The sequence below is a fragment of the Amia ocellicauda genome, chromosome 3, assembly GCF_036373705.1.
Source record: "Amia ocellicauda isolate fAmiCal2 chromosome 3, fAmiCal2.hap1, whole genome shotgun sequence".
In the NCBI taxonomy this organism is placed as follows: domain Eukaryota; kingdom Metazoa; phylum Chordata; class Actinopteri; order Amiiformes; family Amiidae; genus Amia; species Amia ocellicauda.
The window spans coordinates 13,166,481-13,182,460 of record NC_089852.1 but is presented as its reverse complement, the minus strand read 5'-3'; the positions used below and the strand labels follow the sequence as shown (position 1 = coordinate 13,182,460).

Sequence of the window (15,980 nt, the reverse complement as noted above, 5' to 3'; positions counted from 1 at the left end):
TATGTCATAAAAGGTTTCCCCCCTTGGTGTACTGATAACACTTCCCCTCAATACAGTTTTGACAGAAGGGGGGGGGTCACTGCTCATGTCATATATATATATATATATATATATATATATATATATAAATATAAATAATGAGATTGAGCCAGGCCACAGAACAAAAGGGGAATGTCTACTGTTTTTTTATGCCACTAATCTGGACCCGATGGTGGATACCTTCAAGTTTCATACAGTTGGTCCCGTATAAATCCTATTAAAGGCCTGGAAAATAATTTCATACTGATCAGTTAAATACATTAATAGTTATGTAGAGGCATTGCAATCATTAAGGCTGAGACCCTTGTTAGGAGATTCAGGTACTTACAAGGGGAATGATGAAACTCTGGGTCAGCTCTAAGAAGTACCGCCTCAGAATCGCATTTTGGGCAGCTGGTGGGCGTTTCTGCTGGATCCCCTTTAAACAGAAAGAAGCCGATATAACACACTGCATCCAGCAATGGGCACCAAGGAGGATACTGTACAGTAAACCGTGCTCTTCTGTGCGTACCTTCTGTAGCTGACGGATTATCTCCTCATCTCGGTTAAGGAATGGCTTGTAAGCACTATACACACCTATAAAACACAATAAATAATTACAAAAACATCTTCCTAAGAAAAAGCTATGGATAGGTTTCCCATGAAATGTTCTCAGCATTCTTCAAGTCTGCCACCAGAGAAATATTGCTTTGCTTCTACCCTTCCACACCAGTCTGAGATCAAGTCTGCTCAGAAACTCTGATCTAAGTCCACGCAATGAATCATGTGCTCAACTGACCTGGCTTAGAATCCAGGGTCTTGAGGTTCTTCAGTTTCTTCACCTTCACTTGTTTAGTGATGTCTCCTGCAGAGAGCACACAGCCAGTGTGAGGACTTCCACTTACCATAAACACCACCAACAGAATCAGGTTCTTTTTCACATCCCTCCATCCTTGCTACTCTAAACTGATAATTGCAAATGACTGTCACTGGCTGTAAGCAAGACTGACTTGAACCTTGATGAGTCTCCCATTGGAAGAAATGTTCACATCTATCCGGGCTCTGAAGTGTGATTTCAACAGCCACAGATTAATCCTCCTCACAACCTGTCAGTGATTCTATAGAGAGCATCATATTGTACTGAAAACCTAATAGTGTGAAGAAAGGTAGTAATTGGTGCATAGCACACTGGATGCAGTGAAGGCATAAAGGTTTCAGTGTAAGGGTATAAAACCAGCGGTGCTCCAAGGTTCTTGCAGAGCAGACAGCAGCACTGATACTGAGAGATTGGACATCCCACTGCTGTTTCTGGGACAGCACAGACAAGGGAGCAGTTTATCCCCAGAGGTAGGTAGGCAGTTGGACTGCAGGGTAGCTAGATGTCATCTGGTGTAAGATTCCCACCCTTTCTTCAAATTACCTGATTGCTTCATGTCCCCAATGCGGATGATGTGCGGCCAGTGCTGGAGTGTTTTTGCGAAGAACGGATTAGTCACTCCCAGGATGACAGAGGGCCTGTGTGGGAGACAGATGTTAGTCACAGAACAGCTCAATAACAATGTGACCTCAGACTGACCTGGGTAACACGATCTCAGGCTAGTAAACCTTGTTAGGAAATCAGCAGCAGAAAATCAATCCTGCCCCGCATGAGCTTCCTTCATGATCACAAGGGTTTCATTGTACCATTTAACGATCTAAATCAGAGCAAGGCAGCACGGTTTTGCAATGCAAAGGAGAAATACTTCAACCATAATCACTGGCCACTGGAGTTAAGCGCTTCTTCAAAAGCAGATCAGAGCTGCATGCCCATAGACAGGGGGTTCGGGTAGTTTGAATGACAACCCCCCTCACTGCCAAAGGTCCAGAATTTAAGTCTGTTTTCTTGTATTCATTAATATCATCCTTTACAGGAGTACTACATGCGCAGCCAGGGCCAGCCCTGGGCATAGGCGGAATAGGCAAATGCTAGGGGTGCCGTCCATCCATAGGGGCGCCCAAATGAGAAGATTTGTTTTTTTTAAATGTAATGTTACGGAGGTTTGTTGCACTCAGTGCTTGTTATTGTGTGGAACCTAGTCGCAGCAATTCCTGGTTATTAGCCAATAGGATGTTATGTATTATGTGTTAGGTATTCAGTTTTCCTGATTTCTATAAATAAGCAGCTAAAATGTGCATCGTTTGTCGTGTGGACAGATGTCAACCATGCCTCTAAAATATAAAAGTGCATACACACGACTGGGGGGTCACGGTGCCATAGCTTGTGTTCACCTAGAAACTCCTACGTCAGCGGTAGAAACAAATGATTTCCAATGAAGACGCATATTTCTAGCAGCGCACACAGAGAGTTGTGCTCCTCACCCGTTTCAATCACAGAGACCCACCGACACAGATCTGTGATTGACCAGCACCAGAAACCGCGTCTAGTTTGCATATATAATGTTGGTTGATGTGTGATTTTTCACTGGTGATATGTGGTTGTGAAGTAAAGATATTTTTGAGTTCAAATCTGCCTGATTTCATGGAGATTTTGAGATGTTTTTTGACTTCGAAATTACTCTGAATCGCACATTTCAGGTCTCCAGTTGTCAAAATCGTCTGGGGGAACCCCAGACCCCCCGCCCTCAATTACTCAATCGCCCTCATTTTTCAACACTAATTTTGTGCAGTGCACATTGGGGCAAAGGGAAATGGTACAGACTTTAATCTAATCTAAGTTTCTATTATGTTTACATATATGACTACAACAATCTTTAACAAATTAAAATGTAAGTGTTCTGAAACATTTTATTTTTGTACTTTGTGAAATAAATGTACTAAATATAAGCAACGGGGTATATTACTAATTAACAGAATTAGTCCATGTCTGGACCTTGACTATACCTTGACCAAGAAATTGTATTCATAATTAGTTTTAGGTCACTTGTTTCTTTAATACTGTTTTTATACTGTGTGTGGGGTTTTTGTTTCTAAAATAAAGAAAATCTCAAAGACATAAAGCTGTGCAGTCTCTGTGTGAGTGTATGAATCTGTGGTGGAACTGGCTATGATGCAAGGGGCACCAGTTGAAATCTTGCCTAGGGCACCAAATTGGTCAGGGCCGGCCCTGTGCACAGCAACGGACGTTATGCACTCATAGCAAAATCTGTGAGGCCAATGACATCCAGCTAGATAGTGAGTATGGCGACAAGAGCAGGAGAGACGGAAGAGAAAGCAGGCAGCAGCGTCATTGTCGCAGAATATTGAACATATGTTCAAAAAGACTGCCAAACAGGGTAAGGTTGTTATATTTACTACCTAACCTAACAGTTGAGATAGCTAACGCTAGCTACGTGCTAGCTAACAGTCGTCAACCCCACAGGAGCAGAAGGTAGCTAATGTTTTCAGTCGTGTGTGTCTGTGTCTGTCAGGATTACGCAATAACTACAAGACTGATTTTCACAAAACTCAGTGGAGGGGTGTAGCATAGGTCAAGGAAGAATACAGTAAATTCTGACCATTATCCATCCAGAGGAACTAGCTAGCTACAGTGACTGATTCAGAAGGTTTATACCCTGAATGTGTGTGATGTGTGTTCCTCTGTGTCAGCACTCCGTTCATGTGTGTGTGTTTGGACTGAAAAAGGTGGAATATTATCTTGGTAAGCAATTTGACAACATTGTAGTAAATATTTCCGGTGCATCAAAAAGCGTGCTCGTTAAGATACCAGCAGACAAGCTAATCCAGCACAAATTAGTGCATAAAAACCCTTCCACTAGGCTGGCTACGTGAGAACCAGACTATAACATTGGTAAACCACAGTGTGCTTAATAAGGCTATTCATAGTGAAATAAACAAAATAAAATAAAAAAGCCCTCCATTTTCACACGACTATGTCCTTCTGCTCCCTTTTAAAAGCCCACTCTGCACAGCACAGCCCGCCCAGTGTTCTGTAGACCTTTTCACTTTTTCACTGCAGTGTCAGCCTGATCCTGTGAGTGCCCCCTAGCAGGCTACATATCCTTCAGAGACCGCACCTCAGTTAGAATGGTGCTAAGAGAGGCACCCCTAAAAAGACTGTTGCAGCCAAAGAGGAAGCAGATTCAGACGGGCCAGAAAGCAGCACCCTGGTGTTCCTAGATACTCACGGGGCCTGGGTACGAGTGGTGTACTCCTTGAACTCACTGTCGTGGATAGTGAAGTAGGGCCTGAAATCACTGCAGTACCGTAGGGGGGAGATGCAGCTGTGAACAACAAAACAGCAGAGGAGCATTCAGAGCACAGCAAGCCCAGACACTCCTTGAGCTCTAACTGCCTCTTTTAACACAAACACGTGACCCTCCAAACTTTGGACGAGTGTGTTGTGGAAAAAGCATAAAGAAATTGTAAAAGGAGGTGGGGAAAAACAAAAACAAAACAGTTTGGTGTCACATCGTCATCTAAAAGAAAGCCCAGGCTATTTAAATCCACAGAGCTGATATCACAGCCCCGACTGCACTCATGCGTGTTCTAGAGAGGTAATTAAGAAGTGAATCGCTGTGCCCATCTTTCGTCTGCTGGGCAGCAGCTCATTAGTAACTCCTACACAATTTCTAAAATTGACGACAGAGCAGGCACCGAAGGGAGCCCTGTGGGAAACAGTTTCTAACTTTTAAACACCAACTCTGTATTCTAGAGCGCACTGTTCAGAAAGACACAAAAAAAGTGTGGGTATGATGGCACAGGCTGGCGCAGAACCATACTAGATACCAGCTCCAGCCAGTTGGCACAGCAGGGGGGAAAAACACCACAACACCGGTGTGTGAGGAACACAGAAATCTCAGACTGCATTTCCTTATTCCTGCAGTACCAGGTCACCATGCCCCACTGCTCCGATCTTCGGTTTTCATTCCGTTGCAAGCTCTCCAATATTACTGCACACCCATGGGCCACATAAATCTAACGAGCGATAGGTTTGTCACCCAGAGTCATATTCTTGCACCAGCCTGCTAGTGCGTGTCCCTGCATCTGAGTGTTAATGCTTGTGAATTCACAGGCCATAGAAACCGAGTGGCAGTGGAGCCTGGTGACAAGCTGTGCCTCAGAATTGTCCATGTGCTGTCCCAGCCTGGGATACCCCGCCTCTCCCCTGGATCCCTGCCAGTGCATAGTGACTACAGGAGAGCATGCCAGACTATTTTGATGCAGTTGTCCTTCGTGTTGCACTGTTAAACATTAAACAAACCAGCGGACTATACTTAAGATCTTTGCCACACTAAAAGGCAAGGTTAGATGAATGGAATGTTTTGGAAGCAACACTGGGAGACTCCCATTTCATAGCCTTTGATAGTTGGTAGTAGCTCAAAAACACAAAACCTGACAGTATTTACCAAAAGGGAAATAAATAAATAAATAAATACACACACAACGAACATATGTGCACATACACACAATTTGTACATTAATTAATCATTTTAAATGCATCATATACAGCTCTGGAAAAAATTAAGAGAACACAGTGAAATGATCAGTTTCTATGGTTTTACTATTTATAGGTATGTGTTTGGGTAAAATTAACATTTTGTTATATTCTATAAACTATTGACAAACATTTCTCCCAAATTCCAAATAAAAAAGTCATTTAGAGCATTTATTTGCAGAAAATGACAACTGGTCAAAATAACAAAAAAGATAGTGTTGTCAGACACTAATAAAGCTAAGAAAATAAGGTCATATTCATTGTTAAACAACACAATACTAATGTTTTAACTTAGGAAGAGTTCAGAAATCAATATTTTGTGGAATAACCCTGATTTTCAATCACAGCTTTCATGCATCTTGGCATGCTCTCCACCAGTCTTTCACACTGATGTTGGGTGACTTTATGCCACTCCTGGAGCAAAAATTCAAGCAGCTCAGCTATGTTTGATGGCTTGTGACCATCCATCTTCCTCTTGATCACATTCCAGAGGTTTTCAATGGGGTTCAGGTTTGGAGATTGGGCTGGCCATGACAGGGTCTTGATCTGGTGGTCCTCCCCACCACACCTTGATTGACCTGACTGTGTGGCATGGGGCATTGTCCTGCTGGAAAAAACAATCCTCAGAGTTGGGGAACATTGTCAGAGCAGAAGGAAGCAAGTTGTCTTCCAGGACAACCTTGTCCTCCACCAAATTTCACAGTGGGTGCGAGACACTGTGGCTTGTAACCATTAGACGACCAGGTATTGAGCAAAGCTGAAAATTTGACTGATCAGAGAAGATGACCTTACTCCAGTCCTCTACAGTCCAATCCTTATGATCTTTTGCAAACCTCAGCCTGTCTCTTCTTTGCGTCTCATTGATGAAGGGCTTTTTTCTAGCTTTGCATGACTTCAGTCCTGCCCCTAGGAGCCCGTTTTGAACCTTCCTCGTCGTGCACTTCACCCCAGCTGCCATTTGCCATTCTTTTTGTAGGTCACTTGATGTCATCCTACGGTTGTTGAGTGACATTCAAATGAGTTGGCGGTCATCCTGATCAGTGGAGAGTCGTCATTTTCGCCCTCTGCCAGTCTGTAGCTTTGTTGTTCCCAATGTCTGCTGCTTGACCTTGTTCTTATGAACCACCATCTTTGACATTTTAAGGATGGAAGCAACCCAACGCACAATGTATCCCTCTGCCAGTAAAGCTGGAATTGAATCCTTCATTTCCTCACTTTCCTTTTCAACTCTTTTGGCATGGTCAATAGTTATTGTTTGATTCCAATTACATTTGAGGTACTACTAGCACTGTTTTTGCCATCCAGGTGGTCCTATTGCAAGAGGATAGTGATGACCACAGCAGAGGGTTTTATACTTGGTTCAGGTGGTCACCTAATCAGTACCTCATTTTAGTAGAATGTGCCTGTGTTGGAATTCAACAGATACTGGAATGGAATGGCTGCCATACATGTAGAGATGCTGATTTAAGAATCATTTGCAGTGGTCTCTTAATTTTTTTCAGAGCTGTACAATAACAGTTAACAAATGTAACCGTGCCAACAATTAACAGCACTGTCTATTTTATGAATAAACAAATGAGTCCTGCAAACCCACCCCACTCTCTATCCCAACCCTCACCTGACCAAGGCCAGCACAGTCTCTGAGGATTCTGCAGGTGAGGGTGCCATAACGACCAGGGCCTCCCCTAGCAACACCAGCTCCCATAGCATCTGAATGTGAAAGTACACAGGGCAGAAACACCTGAGGAGGGAAAGAGGAATAAAAATGAGAACGAGAGAGAGCCAAGAGCAAACTGTTTTACTACTGCGTTTTCATTTCAGTTTGCCTGGGACCTGAGCATACAGTTGAACAGGACACTGTGTGATCGTTCTCTTTATCCAACAAAACACTTTAAGTCATCACCAGTCTTGCAAGCAGAATGCAAATATATGATTTAGACTGCAAACCAGCTGCTTAAAATGTCAGCCAAACCCAAGACCAGTGCGGAAGGCAGATAGGGCCATGCGGCGTGAACAGTTATAAACATCTCCGACAGCCCAAGGGCCAGACCCGTTGCTTCAGCTTTCTCAATTGTGCATTAATATGCTAATAGAGACCAGCTTTTGTAGCTCACTACATCACTTCAGACTCTGTAAAAGGTAAGAGAGGCAGTTCAGTAAAGGAATTCACATTTCCTCCAGGATCAATCTAACTGATGCCCCACAAGAGGAACAAAGCTCAAGTGTTTCTCTTGAATAATTCAAGCTCAAAGGAAGCATGTTATGCTATTTTTTTGTTGCTCACCAAATAGATTGCAAACATGCATCTTTGCACAGGGAACGGCTGGCATTCAAGGCTTTCTGTGAACGGTTGTTTTCTTTAAGAACCACGTCGCCTAGGCAACCAGGAATGCGAGTGGTCTGTAAACAGCAATGTGGGTGGCGGCGGGCACGACATGCAACAATTTGTGTGCATATCCTCAAGCTGCCACAGGTGGGCAGCACAAGCCTCTGGATGAATTGGATGAAGTACAGCATGCAAAAGCACTATAGAAAAAGAGCAAAATGTGGTCCTACTGTGTTTCCATTTCAGTCTGACTGGGAACTGAATATAACATGTGCCTTGGTTTTGCATCTCATCCACAGGACACAGCACACAGCACAGGAGGCTAAGTCTCACGCTAAGGTAACACACACAGATTCAGTGGTGGGACTGGGCTTTAAACTAGAAAAATCCAGATAACGAGCCCTTCTCCTTCCATTTCTCTGCCCAGACTTTCAAACGCAGAACCAATGCTCCATCTCTCCACCAATGGACCATCTGCTATGTGTATTCAAGTTGTAAAACTGCTGTGAACGGACAATAGTAAACGAACAAAGCAGACTAAAACGTGTCAGAATTCAAGCGGAATTGCTCAGACTGCTCCGTTTGTCATAGCACCTCCACCACCCAAAGAAGATCTTGCCTTTCGGTTTGTACATCTGGACCTTCCTGCACTGATTCCTGCAGCATTCCAAATTCCTGGTAGTTCTGCCACACAATTAACTGAGGCCTTGACCCAATGAAAACTTCAGCCTACCGGCGAATCATACATTGAAACCCTGTACCCAGTGGCGGCTTAATTAACTGTCAAAAGCCACTTTCTACTGCCTGTAAATAGAGCAGTTTTCCGTTTATGAGTCACAGGCAAGTTAAAAGTTTTGATTTGATGTAGGCCCGTGTGTCGAGAGCGCCACCTCCCACCATTCTGGGGCACCACATTGTCATGTCCAGTCCAGAGCAAAGCAATGCCCCCACAATTCCAAACACCCCCCCCTCCTAGTGGCAGGGAGCACCATCTGAACAGGGGTCTAGTTCATGACAATGCAGCAGCAGATTCTGCAATGTTTTGCCTGGTGAGGATAGAGAGGTCAGTAGGCAGGATAAAGCATCTATACTACCTGAAGACCTCCACTTCATAGACGGATGGAAGGACAACGGAGACCTGGGTGTCACTCTGAAAGTACAAAGGAAGCTAATATGAGCAAAGAAGAACAAATACCCAAAACTCAATGGATAACTTAATTCCTGGCAGGACCTTTATATTTTAAATAAAAATACCATAAATCTCACCAGAGAGCCTCTTACACACTAGTCCTTAGACACAGAAATAGACATCAGGTTTGACTTAAATTTCAGGGTTTTTCTTTCCTTTTTCATTCCTTTACATCCAGGATAGGCAACCTTGGCTCTTCCATTTCATTGCAAGTCACCATTCGAACTCATCCTAAATTACTGGAAACTTTTCACCTGGGCTAATGCAGTCAAAATCAACTGCTGGCTGGACTGGAATCAAAGCCCTGCAATGGAAGGGAACCACAGTACCAAGGTTTGCCCACTCCTGCTCCTCAGACACTAACTCAACTTCATCTGCCTTTTGTATCCAAATAGATATTAGGTATGCAAAAAATATGGCCTGAGAAAATGTGAATGCCAGTGTGAGCCCCAGGCAGGCACATGGGCAGCGGTGACACGGGCTCCTTCACTTGCGCACCTGTGTGGCCTGTACGAGCTGCGTGGTGCCAGGCTTGTCATAGCAGGCAGGAATCCGAACCTGTTCAGAGAGGGAACATTGGGAATGTCACACAAACGCAGCTCCAAGGGTCATGTGGACTCATCAAGAAGGTCATTTAAACATGTGTTTCCCCACTCACTCAACACAGGCAGAAACATGGGAGTTTTTTTTATACTTACTGTTAAACCCCCCCACATCTCCTCATACAGTCCACAGTGCAGGAAATTACCTTCATAACGACTCCCATTATTGGTAGGATTAAGGTTCTCCCAGGAAATGGGGCGGGCCAGCGGTCTATGTCATTGCAAGCTGTAGTAGGAAAATAAAAAAAACATTAAAATGATTAATCTCAGAGAAAGAAATGTGTGAAATGGGTAATTGGTAAATATACCACAGAACAGTTGATTGCCTAGTAGTCTTGAGGAACTCACCAGCCTCCAGACAGGGCTCCTGTTTCTCAAAGTATTCTGGAGCCATCAGCTGGAGCAGAGAGTGGAAGAAAGTCACGTAGGGAAGCTTACTGATCAGCACCAGGGACTACGGGAGAAAAGACAACAGGCAAGGGCTCAAATGTCGCCTTGCAATGGTGCCAAAAACGCTCCCCGTTTCTGAACTGAATGTGATATGGAGGCTGAAATGTACCCTTTCTGTGATACAGAACCTGTCTGTCTGTCCATTTATTTATTCTTTGTATTGATTTATTTGTTTTGTAAAATGCGAATTTTGTGAGCTTAGTGCTTTTATCATATTGGTTTTCCTGCAGAGAGCCTGTGATGTCCACTAGTGGCTGGTAACCACTGATTTAAGTGCCAAGCTACAATGTGCAAATAAACACTCCACACTTGTGCGGTACACATCGTAATCAGCTGAAGTGCGTCTCTGCATTTCCAAGCTGAATGGGATACATCTCTAAATTGTTCCAAAGAGAGTGCTTAAGATAGGAGGTTTGGTTTGTGTGCTGTGAATCCAGGCAGGACTCCACACGCAGTATTTTGTCCAAATGAAGTCTGACAATGGATATAACTAGCTATATAAACCATATTTTCATTGTAATATTTTCATCATATTTTTCAAATGAAGAATATTGCAACACAGGAAATGTACAAGATAAGGACCCTTATTTCACAACATGGAGAAGGAAAAAAAAAAAAAAAAAGCAATTAATCTGAAGATGCATTTAAAATGTGTAAATTTGTGGTGCCCCTCACTGTAATCAGACTGCAAATACATTAAGTATTAATTCAAATTAGAATGCGGTTTCCTACTTTGCATTGTTTATTATTTTACATGCACAGAAATTACTATGATAAAACATCAGGCTTTTAAAAAAGGCATTCAGTTAAGTTATGCATTTTAACCTGTTGCTCTCTCTCTCCAACATGCCTGAGCACTAAACAATCGACAGTTTGTTTTATATCTGCTGAAAGCCAACCTCACCACAACAATGGCTTAAGACAAATTAAATCAATTCAGAAAAGGCTAGGTTCAGATGTAATTATCATCTCTTGTTTTGGACCTAAAAGAAGCATGTCTGTTTCAAGATTGACAGTGTTTCAGGATAGACATTTCATTTTAGTATTTTCAAAAAAAACAAAAACAAAGAGTCTATTATCGATACTTGATCACAATCAACAGCACTCCAACTGCAGAAAATGGGAAGGAGTTCAGCTTCCAGGACATGTAGGGAAAAAGATACATAGCAAGATCAAGAAACATTATGCATAAAACCCCACCATAGCTCTTCCCCTACCACCCGCGCGGATTCACACCATAAGACACCTCGACCTTTCAAGTTCCCAGTCTCCAATTGCTATATAAAAATACAACAGAGCAGGTGGGAAGTTCGGAGTTGAAAGGCCACCTGACACTGACATACAGCTGATTCAGAAGAAGAGTGGGCAGGACTGTATGTGAAGCACTCAGCTTTTCAGACCCCTCCTGTTGTCTCTGCTCCCTGCCCTTGTCATGCAAGCACTCCCACTTCTTCCTCCACTGCGGTTCCAAAACCACTACTTTGTAAACGCACCCACGGAGTACTGCATGGAGTTTGAAATGCACAAGTAACTCTAGATAAGTCCTGGTTGCACACACTTTAAACGGTTAAGCAGCTTTCCTTTGACGAGCTCAGAACGGCTTGTGTAAACTCACCCTGTGGTTTTCAAATTTTCGCATTGACTCAATCCCTAAACTCTTACGGGTGAGCTGTGACACTCAATCAACAACCCCAGATTCCTGCATTTCTGTGGTGAGAGAAAGTTTCCAATAGTCCTGCGAGAGTTCAGGGCCTAATGACTTCAGAGATTACATACAAGGTCACTTATTAAATTTGCCATGAACAATATGCTTGACTTTTCCCATGGTTTACCGCTAAAGTCTACACCAATTAGAAATGCCTTCAGTTTTAAGCATGTGTGCACTATTTAACTAAGATAAATTACAATGACACGTAATTGCCACAGTATGTTTATAAACACTGACACACTGAGCATTAACTTGGGTAAATTACATCATAGGCTTGTTTACTAAAGTGCATTCAAAATGTACCACCATAGGAATTGGTCAGTGAAAGAAAGGGGGGGAAGGACTACATAATGTACCATGCCAAAAGTGTAAAGTGGGTCAATGATTTAGACAGGACCCACAATCAAATGGCATCATTCCACTAACTCTGAACGTCTCTTTCCATTACACAATATGGCTGTTTTAGAGGAGGCCAACAGGAAAAGACCTTGACTCCCACCCCTACTGTACCGGGCACTGGGAAAGGCACTTACAGGCTGTGTAGTTCAAGGTGGGTCTTAGCCACATGGTTTCTGTAGCAGTATATAAGTGAGAGGCTGGAGTTAATGACTCACCTTCTGAAAGTAACCCCTCTTGAGCGATTTATCCCGAACCTGCCTGAAGTACACATAGCCGTAGTAATGGCCTGGATCTCTCTGGAAAGGAAGGGAAACATGCATTCGGTCATCACACGTATAGTACAGTGCTGTGTGCTTGAGGCTGTCACTCCTCCACTATACATATACATCCCACCCTGTGCATCACTCACACGCCACCTGCACAATAAACAAACCATAATACCTATTGTTTCCTCTGTTTATATCTATATGTTTTATGAAGCAAGGCATTTGTGCTACTGCCAGAATATAATGATCCCAGACCAGGAAATCCATTTCCATGAGCGGTGTCTGAAAAGTTGTGTGTGTGTGTGGAGATGCATTCATACTGATGCACAAAATAATGCAACCCCCAAATTGAGCCTCGCAGCTGTGATGAATGATCTAAATTACACATTCAGCGACTGGATGCAATTGTACACTTTAAAGGGACAAAATATTCCGCTGGCAAACTGTTAATCGGTGACTGACTTTGAGATTTTGAAAATTACATTAATCTGGGCAATTTCATTAACCGCATGTTTAGAGACCATACAAACCTACAGGAATCCCTCAAAATATAAACCAAATTAGTTCAAACAGAAGGCAAACAAGCATCTTGTCTGCTTAAAAAAAAAAAAAGTAAACCATGACATCATGCTCAGGAAGGCTAGGAGAGCAGATGCCATTACTAAAGCTCTCAGAGAGGTCACAGTGCATTTACAGATTACTTTCATTCTATAGTTTAATAAATGTTTTTTTTTTTTTCATTAACCCTTAAAAACCCAGTGTGATGACTACATTTAGCAGGCTGGACAAAAATGTGGTTAATAAGGTTAACACAAACGTATAAATAATATAATATAAATAGTCATCACATACTTATATTATCAAAAATTTTCTTCAGAAAGCTTTAAAGGTTGTTACTGTTAGAAAAAGGAAAAACTTGACGGGGAAAAACAATCGTAGGAAAAATCTTCCAATCCTTTCATCTTTAAGCTCCTGACCAACCTTAAGAGTCAAAAACAAACCGGCAGCAGATTAAAAGCAACCGTTATCCTGGCCGAGTAAGCATTAGAGTGGCATCTATTACAATAACACAAACCAGCAGCTGTCAAAAAAGCCTGAAGCTCGACTTCAGATCTGTGAAGAAAAAACTGAAATGTATCCCCCACCGCTCTGAAGCTTCCCATCTTTAGACACTTCAGACACACACTCGAACAGTGATTCACTCAGAAGCTGTGGCCTCCTATCCCACCTCACCACAGCTCATCTTCAAACAGAAAATCAGTCTTCATCACTTCTAATATTTTCATGACTTTGATCTGTTCCCCCTCCCACCCCGCCCCTCACCAAAACCATATTCCAGGCTGAGGAGGTGCAGTGCCCTCAAGTCACTCTTTTACCTCCTTCTTTGGCCCTGGGTGTACACTCCCTGAGCTCAGCCGACTGATCATATGTTGCTTTGAACCGAGACCTAGGCTGCGATGAGCAAAATAAAATTAGACTAACTCAGCTGTTTGATTGATTTCAAAGCGTGCCAGCTCCGTGTGTGCAAAGTCACGTTTCATCAGCCAGTAATATGAAATTGCTCAACCTGATTTGCAAATTGGAGTCTAATTTCTATCCCTGGATTTCGTTTCACAAGTTATCTTGGTATTTATATACAGGACAAAAAACAAGCATTTGTTGCTTTTCAACTTTTGTTTCAAAGAACCCCAGGAATTATACACCTTGCCAGTATGATGAGTCATAGACATCTGTTTGATAAAGGAAATTAGCATATAGTGACCTTTTTAGATCCAGGGAAAGTGTCTGCGCTGAATTCTTGTGTCACATAGATCTGAATGGCTCTGTATTTTGACTTCCTGATGTATATCCCACACAACTACACATAGCCACTTCTGGGACTCTCCTCTATGTGGAAAAACAAGGGCAGGAGAGGGTTATATGTAATGGAGGGGAAAACCACACTATAAAGGCTGATCACGCTAGCCATGTTGAGCCAGTGAGGGACAGTGCCAGTCTGACTCTCTGATGCTGCAAGTCTGTGGTTCTCATCCCTGGTCCTCGGGGGCAGACAGTCCTGCTGCTTTCCGTTAAAAGCATGCTCTCAATTACTTCAATTAACCGTTAATTGCACTCATAATTTACTGCTTATATGCCTAAGGGGAGCTTTTTCATTATTTTAAACAGTTAGGAGATTTTAAACAGTTGGGAGGCACTTGAGTTCTACAATGTTTTGAAAGCAAAGCAATAAAAAAAAAAAAAAAACATTAAGCAAGTTATCAGTTCAAGTAAAATTGAACCTAAGTAATGGAGAGCTCAGTTGGAACAAAAACCAGCAGCACCTTGGGGCCCCAGGACCAAGCTTGAGACAAAAAGGGAACCAGGCTTGCTTTAAAGTGAGGCCCCACAAGTCTACTTCAGGCCATCATGCTCTAACCTTCAGGTAGACAGGTGCATCTCTGTCGAACTGGTCCAGGAAGCAGCGCAAGGACATCCTCCTGCCCGTCGCCTGGCGGAAACGGAAACAGAACTGCGTGTCTCCGAGGCACCCTGCAGAAAGGAAGAGGAAAACAGGAAATATAGTGTCCGGTGCGCAGGAATACATCCTGAAGCCAGCAGGGGTGGCGACTCCATGCACAATTGGGTCTGTACTTTATCAAACGTCTCATCCCCCTCAACCATCTGCGTCATGTTTTGTTTTTGTCTTTTTACATATTAGTATAATTTGGGACAAAATGTGCATTGCAAGACTTCTATGTATACATGTACAACAGGCATCCATTTGTATGTGTTGTACCAACATTACTCTATAGTTGCAGAAGTGTCTTAGTTGAGGCCTGTTGTCATTTGTTTGGTTGAGATCGTAATCAAGGGGCCGCCCTATCTGCCAAACATTCCTTAACATGAGTTCTAGTTTTGCATCTCCAGCTCTAACGCATTCATTGTTTTAAAATAAACAATACATGCATATCCTCATATATAAAATACAGAGCTTTAATTGTTAGCAAAAACAATCTTGCATCTTAACCTTACAGGACCATTCTTCCAATGCATCGGGTGTATTAAGCCTTTCACATGTTCCCCCAAAAGCGATTCGAATAGTCTTCTGGGAGAGAAAGCAGGAACATGCACTTGGCTCTTATGTAAACATTACATAAGTACCAGGCCAAAGCTGGGGGTTGATAAGTTAGGTTGATGTGGAGTTCAAGGTAAACTAATATTTCAGACAGAGCGGAAAAGACCTTCAACTCTTACACTACAAAAATAAACCAGTTTAGCCCATGTAAACGAAACTTCACCAAACAAACAATAACTGGGAAAATACTATTTAACACTCCGTGAATTTGACAAAACTCCTGATATTACTGGAGTGATTAGAGAGACGGTGGAGGTGGACAATGGTAACAGAGTCCCTGGTTCTTCCAAGTGCACAACTGGAACTTGCACCAGCAACATACAATAAATACACAGATCAATACAACCAGAGGCTTAAGAAAAAGTGAATTTTGCAAATGCTTGATCTAAACCAGAGGCTAGTCTCCTGGCATTCCTAACCCTGTGAGGAGGGGCAGTACTCTCCTCAACCTCACCTACCCTCACCTCCCAACC

General features: G+C 42.7%; 1 protein-coding gene across 1 annotated transcript in view; it reads right to left on the bottom strand.

The window, feature by feature from the left end:
- The window catches only part of dennd6a (DENN/MADD domain containing 6A), a 34,598-nt gene that overhangs the window by 6,320 nt on the left and 12,298 nt on the right, over positions 1–15,980 (bottom strand). The window contains exons 4-15 of the mRNA XM_066698247.1: positions 14,809–14,921; positions 12,342–12,422; positions 9,918–10,023; positions 9,716–9,795; positions 9,466–9,525; positions 8,873–8,928; positions 7,071–7,193; positions 4,143–4,238; positions 1,439–1,533; positions 818–883; positions 551–615; positions 368–457 (exon numbers count right to left, since the gene is read on the bottom strand). Coding sequence (XP_066554344.1) covers positions 368–457; positions 551–615; positions 818–883; positions 1,439–1,533; positions 4,143–4,238; positions 7,071–7,193; positions 8,873–8,928; positions 9,466–9,525; positions 9,716–9,795; positions 9,918–10,023; positions 12,342–12,422; positions 14,809–14,921 — 1,031 coding nt within the window. The remainder of the gene's footprint in view (positions 1–367; positions 458–550; positions 616–817; positions 884–1,438; positions 1,534–4,142; positions 4,239–7,070; positions 7,194–8,872; positions 8,929–9,465; positions 9,526–9,715; positions 9,796–9,917; positions 10,024–12,341; positions 12,423–14,808; positions 14,922–15,980) is intronic.